Below are 13,464 nucleotides of genomic sequence, written 5' to 3' on the forward strand. Positions count from 1 at the left end.
GAAACATAAATCAGCCTTTAGTTTGTGCTCTGTGCTGTTCTGAACACTTCTCTTCTCATTTTGCTAGGACTTCGGGCCCTCCGCCGAGACACAACTTTTGCGGTATGCGTTTATTGTTGTGTCTAAAAATGATGCGCAATGCCCATCCAATCAGAAACAGTACAGATATTTTGGGATTTATATATATAAAAAAAATATATATAAAAAAAATAAAGGATCCCCATAACCTTTGATCAGGTGGGCAGGACGCACGTTTGGGTGGACACAGCACCCCCCTGCTCCAAAACCGGCCTCGAGTTCCAGTACACAGATGTCCGACGGGAGGATCGTATAGTGTGAGCAGACGGAGCATCAGAGCATCGGGTCGTACAGTGTGAGACCATAAATCGTGGGCTGTGAACTTTTGAACTCAGCGATCTAGTCGTGCAGTTTGAGATGGGGCTGAATCAAACGATTTAAAATATCGCACAGTGTATGCCCAGCTTTAAGAGCGGTCCACAAGCTAATCATGGTAAAGAGAAGATCAGGGACCGTTACGTCGCCCGGATCGGCGTCACCGGGGCCCCTCCCTGGAGCTAGGCCTGGGGTTGGGGCTCGAAGGCGAGCGCCTGGTGGCCGGGTCTTTGCCCGTGGGTCCCGGCCGGGCTCAGCCCGAAACGGCGACGTGGGCCCGCCTTCCTGTAGGCCCACCACTCGCAGGAAGGACCGTGATGAGCTGGTGCCATGTGGGCTGGGTAGCAGTCGTGGCCTCGACGACCCAATCCCTGGACTAAAACCCTCACAGTGGGGACATGGAATGTCCCCTCGCTGGGGGGGAAGGAGCCGGAGCTTGTGCATGAGGTTGAGAGATACCGGCCAGAGATAGTCTGGCTTACCTCCACACATAGCTTGGGCTCTGGAACCAGTTCCTTGAAAAGGGGCTGGACCCTCCACTACTGGAGAAGGCATTTGACCGTGTCCCTCGTGCCATTCTGTAGGGGGTCAGTGAGTATGGAGTCCGGGGTCCTCTATTAAGGGCTGTCCGGCCTCTGTATGTTGACCCACCAGTCTGGCCCTCGGCAGGAGGGCCCCCCCTGATGAGCCTGGTCCTGCTCAAGGTTTCTTCCCTCCTAAAGGGGAGTTTTTCCTTGCCACTGTTTGGCTTAAGGTTTTTCTCCCACTAGGGGAGTTTTTACCTGCCATTGTTTATGTAATAACTGCTCGGGGGTCATGTTCTGGGTATGGGTCTCTGTAAAGCGTCTAGAGACAACTCTGCTGTATTAGACGCTATATAAATAAAATTGAATTGAATTGAATTGAATTGTATGATCGGAGCAGGAGTTTGGTTCTCATTGCCGGCAGTAGATCAGACTTGTTGGACTCCGGCAGGGCTGCCCTTTGTCACCGGTCTTGTTCATAATTTTTATGGACAGGATTTCTAGGCATAGCCAGGGACCAGAGGGGATCCGGTTTGGGAACCACAGGATTTCATCTCTGCTTTTTGCGGATGATGTTGTCCTGTTGGCTTCTTCGGACCGGGACCTTCAGCATGTGCTGGGGCGGTTTGAGGCCGAGTGCGACGCGGCAGGGATGAGAATCAGCACCTCCAAAACCGAGGCCATGGTTCTCCACCAGGAAAGGGTGGTGTTCCTTCTCCGGGTGGGTGGAGAAGTCCTGCCCCAGGTGGAGGAGTTCAAGTATCTCGGGGTCTTGTTCACAAGTGAAGGAACAATGGAGCGGGAGATTGACAGACGGATCGGTGCAGCATCCACAGTTATGCGGTCGATGTACCGGACCGTCGTGGTGAAGAGGGAGCTGAGTCGAAAGGCGAAGCTCTCGATTTATTCTCGATTGCACCTACCCTCACCTATGGTCATGAACTTTGGGTAGTGACCGAAAGGACAAGATCGCGGATACAAGCGGCCGAGATGAGTTTCCTCTGCAGGGTGGCTGGACGCTCCCTTAGAGATGAGTTTCCTCCGCAGGGTGGATGGACGCTCCCTTAGAGATGAGTTTCCTCCGCAGGGTGGCTGGACGCTCCCTTAGAGATGAGTTTCCTCCGCAGGGTGGCTGGACGCTCCCTTAGAGATGAGTTTCCTTCGCAGGGTGGCTGGACGCTCCCTTAGAGATGAGTTTCCTCCGCAGGGCGGCTGGACGCTCCCTTAGAGATGAGTTTCCTCCGCAGGGTGGCTGGACGCTCCCTTAGAGATGAGTTTCCTCCGCAGGGTGGCTGGACGCTCCCTTAGAGATGAGTTTCCTCCGCAGGGTGGCTGGACGCTCCCTTAGAGATGAGTTTCCTCCGCAGGGTGGCTGGACGCTCCCTTAGAGATAGGGTGAGGAGTTCGGTCACCCGGGAGGAGCTCGGAGTCGAGCCGCTGCTCCTTCACATTGAGAGGAGTCAGCTGAGGTGGCTTGGACATCTGTACCGGATCCTCCTGGACGCCTCCCTAGGGAGGAGTTCCGGGCATGTCCCTCCTCCCTAGGGAGGTGTTCCAGGCATGTCCCGCCTCCCTAGGGAGGTGTTCCAGGCATGTCCCTCCTCCCTAGGGAGGTGTTCCAGGCATGTCCCTCCTCCCTAGGGAGGTGTTCCAGACATGTCCCTCCTCCCTAGGGAGGTGTTCCAGGCATGTCCCTCCTCCCTAGGGAGGTGTTCCAGGCATGGCCCACCTCCCTAGGGAGGTGTTCCAGGCATGTCCCTCCTCCCTAGGGAGGTGTTCCAGGCATGTCCCTCCTCCCTAGGGAGGTGTTCCAGGCATGTCCCTCCTCCCTAGGGAGGTGTTCCAGACATGTCCCTCCTCCCTAGGGAGGTGTTCCAGACATGTCCCTCCTCCCTAGGGAGGTGTTCCAGGCATGTCCCTCCTCCCTAGGGAGGTGTTCCAGGCATGTCCCTCCTCCCTAGGGAGGTGTTCCAGACATGTCCCTCCTCCCTAGGGAGGTGTTCCAGGCATGTCCCGGCTGGCCTGGGAACGTCTCGGACTCCCCTTGGAGGAGCTGGAGGAAGAGCTGGAGGAAGAGCTGGAGGAAGAGCTGGAGGAAGAGATGGAGGAAGAGCTGGAGGAAGAGCTGGAGGAAGAGTTAGAGGAAGTGTTTGGGGTGAAGGAAGTCTGGGTATCTCTGTGAGACTGCTTCCCCCACGACCCGGGAACGGATAAGCGGTGGACGATGGATGGATGGATGGAGTTTCAAAATTTGTAGATGCAGTTTTTGTCAGATCAGTGAATCCTTCCATCTTTACTCCCGAGAGGCTCTTTCTCCACCCGTCATTTAACAACCTGTTGACATTTAACCTAAGTAAATGCAAGATGTTCCTTGAAGTGTTTATTTTTATTACCACGTACAAAAACATCCTATTGTTGCCCATTTCCCCACTTTTTTTTAGACATGTTGCTGCCATCAAATTGAAAAATGAACCAAGATTTTTCATGAATTGGCTAAATGTCACACTTTCCACATCAGGTATTTTCTTTATGTTTTATTAGGAATAAGATATGGTATGAATGATGTTTTTAAATCATTACAGACTCTTTTTATGTATCCACCAACAACGTGGATGAAAGAGCAACAGAAGGTCAGAAGTTGAGCCGTGATGGCAGCTTTCTTGTGATTTGACATAATCTCTGCACCAGTGCCCACTCCCCCCCGGCTCTGCCAGGCCTCCAGGCTGCTCCTTTGTCTCGGGAGTATTTCCTCTGGCATCACCGCCTCGTCTCTGTTTCTGTGCTGGGGGTTTTAGTTGCCTGGGAGAGTGATGTCAGACCCCGCGGGCCACACAGAAGCGTTACCCCCGTCCTGCAGATCAACGTTTAGCACAGAAATGACAAGAACGAAAGAAACAAAGTTTACGCTGGCTGACGGAATAAGAGGTTACAAAAGTAGTAATTGAGAGATCGGATGAAGTAAATTGAGTTTTGTAATTCAGAGCAATACTGTGTTATTTGCTTCCATAACAGAAATGACAGCTGACAGAAACCAGTCAAACTTTGGGATAACGGCGCTTAAAGGTGCTGCAGAGTTGGCCGTGCAGGTCTGGGGAGGCTACAGAGGATCTTTGGTCTGAATGCTAAGCAGTGAGTCTGGCACGACTGAGACGAGCCGGGCAACTCGGTCGTCGGCGGGAATAATGACAGCGGTGGAGCGTTGGAGCTTTGGAGCATTGGTGCAGGGAGCGTTTCAGAGCAGTGTCGCTCAAACAGATGAGCTGAACCCGAGCATCACACGGCTCCTGGAGGAGTTTGCTTAATCTGTGGAGGGATGGTTTATTTCTTTTGTTTTTCCCTCACTAGGACTTGAATGAGTCAGTCTTAGTTAAAAATACCAGACCTCTGGTTTTCTTTCACTATAAAAATAATAACTTCATATTATCTTATTAATACTTGAATTGAATACTTGAACTGATTTTGACACCGTGGCAACATCATTCTTTAATTTCATGGACACTCATGCCCTTTGATCCCATGTAAAGTATAAACCTTTTTAATCATTACTTTTTCCCCCTCTGAAGCTTTATCCTTCCTTTTTCTTCCTTTTTGTCACTTCCTCAGGAGGGAAAATAAAATATTCAGTGTTCCAGTTTCTGTCTTCGCCATCTTTTACCTGTATTCATTTAACTTTTTCATTTATGTTTTGCATAATTTAGGTTTCAAATCAGAAACTCAATTTATAATGTGGTTATTATGTGACAGAGAAAGTTACATTACTGTAACCTCAAATGAACAACAAAATGAAAAAGAAGTATGTGAAGAGTAAAGTGACCTCACGCTGCTGTGAATTAGAGGATGAGATGACCTGAGAGGAGATATTATTGCTGCCCGTCAGTCAGAGATGGTTATAGGGCCATTTCTAAATCAGAATCTAATTCAGAATCCATCATTAACTGTTATCTGGCAACTACAAAGAGGCTTCTTAAGAGTAACTTGTTTGGGACGGTTGTCAGGAGGGAGCCTCCATTCTCGAGAAGGAACATCTCTACTCAAGTCGGGTTTGTAAAGTTGTGTTTTGGGCAAACGACACGATTTCTATAATAAAGTCCTTTCAGAGGATGAAGCCAAAGTGCAGCTGCTTGGTTGTAACTCACAGCCATGTTTTGTACCAACCAAGCACAGCGCATTAGCACAAACACCCTGTAACAACTGTTAAGCACAGTGGTGGAGGTATGATGATGTGGGCCTGCAGAATCAGGACCTTCCAGGAGTCTTCAGTGCTTCCTAAATGTGAGGCCATCAGTGGCAGTTTGTCTGAAACCTGTCCACAACGGGTAATGAGTTCAAGAACAGCAGCAAAAGTCCAATAGAAAAACATCAAGGTGGTCCACAAGGTCCAGTCACAGTCACAGTGCAGGACCTTAAGAAGACTACGTATATGAAAGGCTGCAAACCTTTCAAACCCAAACTATGACCCAGTAAAGCTTTAAGCCTTTGCTGCTTAACGTTTGTTTTGCTGGTGCTGTGATGTCAAGTCCTCGTCCCTGTGACGTAAGATTAGCCTTACATTAGCCCCACTGCCATAATCACAAACAGGAACTGGGCATCATCCTAATTCAGGGGTCGGCAACCCAAAATGTTTTAGATCCATATTGGACCAAAAACACAAAAAACTAATATGTCTGGAGCCGCAAAAAATGAAAAGTCTTGTATCAGCCAACACATGCTGCATGTTTCTATATTAGTTATAACTGGGGGAAGATTTTTTTTTCATTATGCACTTCGAGAAAAAAGTCAAAATGTCGAGATTAAAAAGGAAAGGAAAAGGGAAGAAAAAAAGAGAAAAAAAGAAGAAAAAAGAAAAAAAGGAAAAAAAGAAGAAAAAAAGAACAAAAAGAGAAAAAAAGAGAAAAAAAAGAGAAAAAAAGAAGAAAAAAAAGAAGAAAAAAAGGAAAAAAAGAAGAAAAAAAGAAAAAAAGAAGAAAAAGAGAAAAAAAGGGAAAAAGAGAAAAAGGAAAAAAAGAGAAAGAAAGTTAAAAAAAGAAGAAAAAGAGAAAAAAAGGGAAAAAGAGAAAAAGGAAAAAAAGAGAAAGAAAGTTAAAAAAAGAAGAAAAAAAGAAGAAAAAAAGGAAAAAAAAAGGTCAAACATTTTTTAAAAAGCTCCAGGAGCCACTAGGGCGGCGCTAAAGCCGCATGCAGCTCTAGAGCCGCAGGTTGCCGAGCCCTGTCCTAATTCAACGACATACTCAGGATTTATGCATTTATCCAGATGAATCTGAAGAGCGGACAACGGGTCACATAGGAAGCAGCGCATCACTGCATTATTCCTGCTCCGCTGTTCCCACCTGGCAGCATCTCTCTGCCGTACACTCCAGAAACCTTCATCACGTACATGTTTCTGGACTGTGGGAGTACCTGGAGAAAACCCCTGGTAGCACAAGAACAAGCAAACCCTAGCCAGAGTCGAACCAGCAGCTTCCAAGGTTGTTAGGTGCTTCACCTTTCAGTTCACCTCAAATGTCAAATGTCTCCAGTAAAGTTCAGAATAGCTCCATGTGACTTAGACTTGTAAGTGTTAGAACTGTAGAGACAGGTACAAACTGAGAAGCTGCTGCCGTTTTTATTTGACATATTTGAACCTTTAGTTGTCCAAGTCAGTCAAATGAGAACCATGCCTGGTTGACACTGCCGTTCGTTCGGTTTCACACGGAAGGAAGGAACCCCACTCCAGCCTCCCTCAGTCTGCAGTGGGTTTGTGTGCCTGGCCTATTTATCTGAATGCAGCGCTGCCAGGACTGTGCACGGGTGTGTGAGTGTGAAGGTGTGAGCATCAGTGTGTACGTGTTGGTGAGGAAGCTGACGCTGAGCCAGCCTGCCGAGATGAAGCATCGAACGCACAAGGACCCGCCGTTTTCACTTGAAAGTTTGTGTGCAGGTATCACGCGTTTGATGCCACTTATTTTACATCCGAGACTCCACATCAACACTTATTCGTATTGTAGACTCATTTTTATCTAACCATGTCAGTGATGGAACTTCTCCACTCCACTCCTGTGTTTACAGCAGGGCTTTTCTCACCAATTGGATGCATGTTGGTGTCAGATAAACACATTTAAAGGGGACCTATTATGAAAAACAGGTTTTTTCTTGCTTTAACATATATAAAGTGGTCTCCCCTCAGCCTGCCAACTCAGAGAAGGAGGAAACAACCAAATTCTGCAGTGTCTGTACAGCCGCCCGGATGATCCTCCAGTGTGATGTGGATCTACGAGCCAATGCTTCTGCTCCCGTCCACGCCCACAACTAACTCCGCCGGCTGGAGCTTCCACCATTTTTCTGTAGCGGTGTATCGCGTCATTCAGGCAGCCAATCAGCACAGAGCCTCATTATCATAGCCCCGCCCACTCAGAATCCTGCATAGATAATGAGGTTAGAGAATGGGAAGATAAAGACATGGATCAGAGGCTGAATTTCTAATTTATTTAGCAAAATACCATACCTATATACGAATACCATAATAGGTCCCCTTTAAAATCAGTTTTCTTTTCCCACGACGCTCCGCGGTTTAGTAATGGTTCCATTTCTCTGGAAACGCAGTCATCCCCCTGCAGCAGCTCTGCTCTGCACGCCCTGGCTGACGTCAGTTGATGCGTCGTGTTTTTCCACCGAGCCTCTTGTGTATTGACTCGTCCCCGCTGTCACACCCACTCGGTCCAGCTCCTGGTTCTGCTCCCGCTGGTTCTGCTCCCGCTGATTCTGCTCCCGCTGGTTCTGCTCCTGCTGCAGCTTCACTGACAGAGCCCACTCCCACTCAGGATGAGTCACACACGCTCGTAAGAGGACGCAGCTTTACTTCATTCAAACGGTGTCTAAATTTGAAACCATACAATCTGCTGTGACAATACACCGCTAATCTGCAGAAGAACATGTATTTTTGTTTCCATGTCTCATAAATGACATGGTGCACAACGAGCCAGTAAACGCAGAGAAAATGGAAGACTCACAAGGTCAGTGAAAGCATCCAGCTGGAGAGGAGTTTACATGGATGCAGGGGCGGGGCTTCAGGGGGGGCTGGGGGGGCCCTACTCCCCTGGCCTGGGGCCCAATGGGGCCCCTGAGGCAGCAGGCCCCACCCCTAAGTTTTTTTTTGTGGCACCACTTGGTTCATATTAGGTAGCATTAGCATTGTATAATATGTTGTGCTGAAATCTTCATCCTCACAGTTAACATTAAAACAAAAATTGCAAGTCAATCTCCAGATGTATTTTTGGTAAAATCGTTCGTCATCAACAGCCGTCTATCAACGTCATACTTGTCAACAGAGCAGTAATCCTACAGCCTAAACATGAGCGGACGTTAGAAACACAAAAGTGGAGCGATAAAACGCAAAGAAAAAGAAAAAAGGGAGCAAGAAAAAGCCAAATTGCCCAAACTAGACGCATATTTTGTTGGCCCTAATCCTCCTCCTGTGGGAGATGAAGCTGACGTTGTTAGCAGAGATTCATCCCCGGGCCCGCCAGAAGCTGCATCCTGGTCAGGAGCAGGTTTACAGGTTTACAGGTAGATACAGTTAGAACAATCACAGACACACTGGCAGCAAGAACATGGGAGTCTGTGATAAATTGCTGCAAACGGCCCGGTCATATGCCCCACCCCCCGGTCATATGCCCCGCCCCCCGGTCATATGCCCCGCCCCCCGGTTATATGCCCCGCCCCCGGCTATATGACCCGCCCCCCGGTCATATGCCCCGACCCCCGGTTATATGCCCCGCCCCCCGGTTATATGCCCCGCCCCCCGGTCATATGCCCCGCCCCCCGGCCCAGCTCTGACATGTTCCACTACTGCGTGGATGACAGCAACATTTTTATTTTTTAGTTTATTTTTATCCATATGCACAATGATAAAACAGTAATTATATTAACAATACAAGGACAAATAATTGTGCAGGAGAGGAAAAGAAGCCCCACAAGAGTTGGATTAGAAATAAACTTTTTGTATAATCTGTTTTTCTTCCTTGAGGATTTTAAGAATCCAGTAGTGAACCAAGGTTTATTAAAACCATATTTTTTATTGATTTTTTAGGCTCAGACGTGGAAAACACTCATTGAATACGGTCTTAAACTTATGAATAAATGATTGATACGCCTTGTTGGCATGCTGCTGATCATAAACATCATCCCAATTTACTTTTCCAAGCATTTCTCCAAAGCATTTGATGTTATCTTCATTAAATTTTCGAAAGCCTATTCTGACATTTGAACCCTTGTGTTTGAGACTATTATTTTAGTGATATGAAATACAGGAAAGTGGTCAGAAATGTCAGAATATAATATTCGTGAGTTACCTGGATAATCAAATATGTTAGTTATAATGTTATCAATAAGAGTAGCTGTTTTACAGGTTACTCTGGTTGGCTTATCAATAAGAGGAAAAAAACAAGATGAATATAATACATTTAGAAAATTAACAGTAGCAGAATGGCTCTCAGTATTGATCAGATTGATGTTGAAATCTCCAAGCAAATAACAAAGTTTACCTTCCTTATTGATGTGATATTGATATTGATGTGTCATTGAAAGATTGAAAATAACTTGTTTTTCACTCAAAAATTCTAAAAACGTCTAAGGACCTCATCATTCTAAGTTAAATGACATAATCAAAAGATTTGAAAAATCCTGGGAAGTCTCTTGTACCCAGAGTGCAAAGTTGAAACCCTCAAGCAGCTCCGTGGAAACATTTCTGCAACACAACAGGAAAACACAGAGGGAGCATGTTTAGTACAAGACTGCTCTGTGTTTTGACAGACAAAAAATGGAAACCAACCTTTGGAAAATGGCTGCAGAGGAGGGAGACCCTTGGGTTTCTCATCATGTCTAACCTTGTTTGGAAGCCAGCATATGAGATTCATCCAGATGAGATGTTTATCTTACACCTGCGGGAGCAACATCAATGTTTTTATTCACATGACATCATCAGACCTCAGATATGTCAGCAAGACAATCACAAACTGTATTGTGCACATTTTCCAAGAGACGGGCTCTCTGGCACGAGTGATACGGGTCCGCCTGCCGTCCAGACCAGTCACCCACTCTGTTTGCAATACTGGAAAACATGGTAGTCTGTTCAAATATGTCTCTGGCGTAAAGACCTGACTTCATATTTGGTAATCAGACGTTTAGGGCTTATGACTCCCAAACTGTGGGGGTTTGCTCCGGCAGATTCCGGGAATGACATCGGAGATGTCTGTCCAGGAGGCCACAACTCCAGCAATCGCCAAAAAATATAACCAGGCTTCTCATTATTGCTCTGTTTTCAGTTTAGTTATCAGCAAATCAGTCATTTTGGCGAGAGAAGGCTGATGCATCAGTTGGAGAAATGGCCAGTCCCACAGTTTAGCTGTGATTGTGTGGTGCTTTGCCAAAGCAAACAGCCTCCTTGCATTTCAGATCAAGCGCTTGCATCGTCTCACGTTTGTGAGTCCTACTGATCAAACCGTCCTTGCTGGTGTTTCCAGGGAAGTCCCACCTGGCCCTTGTGCAGCGAGTGAACAACGAGGGCGAGGGCGACCCCTTCTACGAGGTGATGGGGATCGTCACCCTGGAAGATGTCATTGAGGAAATCATCAAGTCGGAGATCCTGGATGAGACAGACCTGTACAGTATGTATGCAAACAGGCTTGGACGACAAATATCTGGGGGTTTAAACATGATTAAGAACAGCTGGATTATTTTAAAATCATCATGTGTGTGTTGGTGTCTATCTCAGCGGACAATCGCACCAGGCGCCGTGTTTCCCACCACGAGCAGAAGCAGCAGGACTTTTCCATCTTCAAGTTGTCAGAGAATGAGATGAAGGTGAAGATGTCCCCTCAGCTGCTGCTGGCCACGCACCGCTTCCTCTCTACAGGTACCAGCCAGTCTGGCACGCTCTGCTTTCACTTCCTGTTTTATTTTGAAACCCGTGTCTGTTTTTCAGTTCCGTCTTGACTTCCCTGTTTCCATCTGCCCTGCTTGTCTGCACCTGTGTCTCGTCAACCCTTCTGTATATCTGGTCTGTCTTTCTCTTGCTCCCTGCTGGTCCGTACTGTTCCCACCCTCCTCGTGTCATGTCAGTTTTTTGTAAGCTCTTGTGTTTTGGTTAACCCTGCTCTGCAGCAGTGGCGTCAATTCAGTCAAAGCTAAGGTACGGCAAGGTTACGACTCACAGAACTTAACTACAGTATCAATCAACATGCCCAGAAAATACTCATCACAGAGGTCTGCTATGTAGCTTATCTGTGTGGTCAAGAACATTTGAACTTTTTCAAATGCAGTCTCACTCACATCCTGCTAACTATGAACACTACACTTTAACAACGAGTTGATCAATTCAGTCAATGGGCCTTTACGCAATACGCATCCGTTTTCTGCACCACGGACAGCAAGAGCAGAGTTAGAGAGCAGAAAAACAAACGCAACGACTGACAAACGCAATTTAACTCATTCTGTTCATTTCATTCATTATGTCAGTGCAACAATATCACGTGGACATGGAGTGGCTAACAGCCTCGTTAACAGCCTGACTCCCTCTTTCGCTACCTGGTCCTTCTCCCTCCGCTGCTGGGGCAACATTGGACCATCACTTGACTTCTTTTAAAAAAAAGAAATGCAGGGTTTCCTGCTTCCTTTTCATTTTTGTAAGTTAGTAACACTGCAAAGTGCACTAAAAACGAGACTGACCTAGCGACCACTGTCGTCAGGGACGCTGGGACATCACATTTCAAGATATGAGTTGGCGGGGGGGGGGGGGGTACAAGTGTTGGGAAAGATAATACCTAGTGAAATCAATGTTGTTCTCACTTGCATTTGTAGTTATTTTATATGTGTTAAATAATAGAATAATCAATACAAATAGACACAGAGTGATTCCATACATTTATTTAAAAATCAAACATTTACATTTTCCCCTGAAGCCGAGGTGTGGCAGCTGCCATACTTTGCCATACCCAATTGACGCCCCTGCTCTGCAGCGCTTTCATTTTTGTTTTCGGCATAATAAATCCCTGTTTTTGGAACTCCTGCCTCCTGGTCTCTCCTGCGTTTGGGTCCTAACCAACCTACTCGTGACACAGTCAGCTCTCTGCCTTTCTCACCAACGCTCGTATCTGGTCAGATCAGGCTGGGCGTCATGAGTGAGAGGGAGTCACCGGAATAAACGCTTTAGAGGCTAAAGTAGACATAAAACACTGCTCAACATACCTGCCTGGACCAGCTCCCAGGGGACGCCTCATTTAACATATCACACATATGACTATGGGAAAAACAAGTTGTTCTGTTTTTCCTCCTCTCTTCGTCAGAGGTGGAGCCCTTTAAACCTGCTCACATCTCAGAGAAGATCCTGCTGAGGCTGATCAAGCACGCCAGCGTGGTGCAGGAGCTCCAGTTTGACGAGAAGAACAAGCGAGCGCCGCAGCATTTCCTGTTCCAGCGCAACAAACCGGTGGACTACTTCGTCCTAGTGCTGCAGGTAACGTCAACACTGTTGGCCATAGCGGTGATGTCACAGTGCAGTTCGGCAGCAGCACGTCCTCCTGACACGCCGTTTCTCTGTTTTCAGGGTCGAGTTGAGGTGGAGTTTGGTAAAGAGGCACTGAAGTTTGAGAATGGAGCTTTTTCCTACTTTGGCGTTCCCGCCATCATGCCAACTGGTACGAATTGAATTGAATTGAATAAATGCACCTTTAACTTACAGGCGAGTGTCATCAGGCCCTGAAGAAGACCAACATCTGCTAAATGTTCCAGGTCACACTGTGATGGTGGAAAACTTTCAAACTCGAGCAATAAAAGGGTTTTGAACTGATTAAATGTTTTCTGATGTTGATAAACTAAAGCATCCCAGCTGTGTAAGCATGTATTCTTTTCATTTGAGGTTCTGCTCAAGCGTCTTTGGTAACGACGGCCGCACATCTTCCTGGGAAGGACTTTTCCTTTGGAAGTTTCTCTTATTCCACTAAATCTCTCATCAGGATTCTACAGACTTATCCTGAAAGCTGGAGCACTTTAGAAATGTCTCTGCATGTGCAAGCATCAGAGGGTTTGAGTAAGATGATGCTCCATCCCTCCATTCTTCCTAACTGGTCTCCAGGAACTGTGATCAGATCTATGAGCTGGTGGAATGAAACTATTAGTTGTTTCCTTCCCAAACCATCTGTGCTAAAATGATGGATTGCGGGCACTTCCAGATCATTGAAATGGTTTTCCTCTGGCATACACAACCAGTCAGCCAGGTGAACAGAGATGAAACAGAGAGCAAATCCCAGGTTACAACCGAAGGCTGTGAACACTATGCATTTTGTGAATGTGGATTAAAACTGTCCCGATATCTTGAACCATAACATCTGATGTATTTTGAAAGCATGCAAACTGGAGTGCTCCTTCAAGGAGCAGATAAATGCTTCTAGCGCTGACCAGCTCAGTTAAACAGGGTTAAATTAAGTAGGCATCCCTGAATCAAGGGCGTAGGTTTGGTCTCAACATTGGTAGGGACGATATAACAGCATAACCTGCATGTTCACTTTTAGCTGGG

General features: G+C 46.7%; 1 protein-coding gene across 2 annotated transcripts in view; it reads left to right on the forward strand.

Annotated features, from left to right (window-relative positions):
* The window catches only part of LOC133448822 (metal transporter CNNM1-like), a 31,913-nt gene that overhangs the window by 7,886 nt on the left and 10,563 nt on the right, over positions 1–13,464 (forward strand). For both annotated transcript variants that reach the window (XM_061727726.1, XM_061727716.1), the window contains exons 2-5: positions 10,415–10,558; positions 10,666–10,806; positions 12,236–12,405; positions 12,496–12,586. In XM_061727726.1, the coding sequence (XP_061583710.1) occupies positions 10,415–10,558; positions 10,666–10,806; positions 12,236–12,405; positions 12,496–12,586 (546 nt within the window). The remainder of the gene's footprint in view (positions 1–10,414; positions 10,559–10,665; positions 10,807–12,235; positions 12,406–12,495; positions 12,587–13,464) is intronic.

The sequence above is a fragment of the Cololabis saira genome, chromosome 1 (assembly GCF_033807715.1).
Source record: "Cololabis saira isolate AMF1-May2022 chromosome 1, fColSai1.1, whole genome shotgun sequence".
NCBI classification, from domain to species: Eukaryota; Metazoa; Chordata; class Actinopteri; order Beloniformes; family Belonidae; genus Cololabis; species Cololabis saira.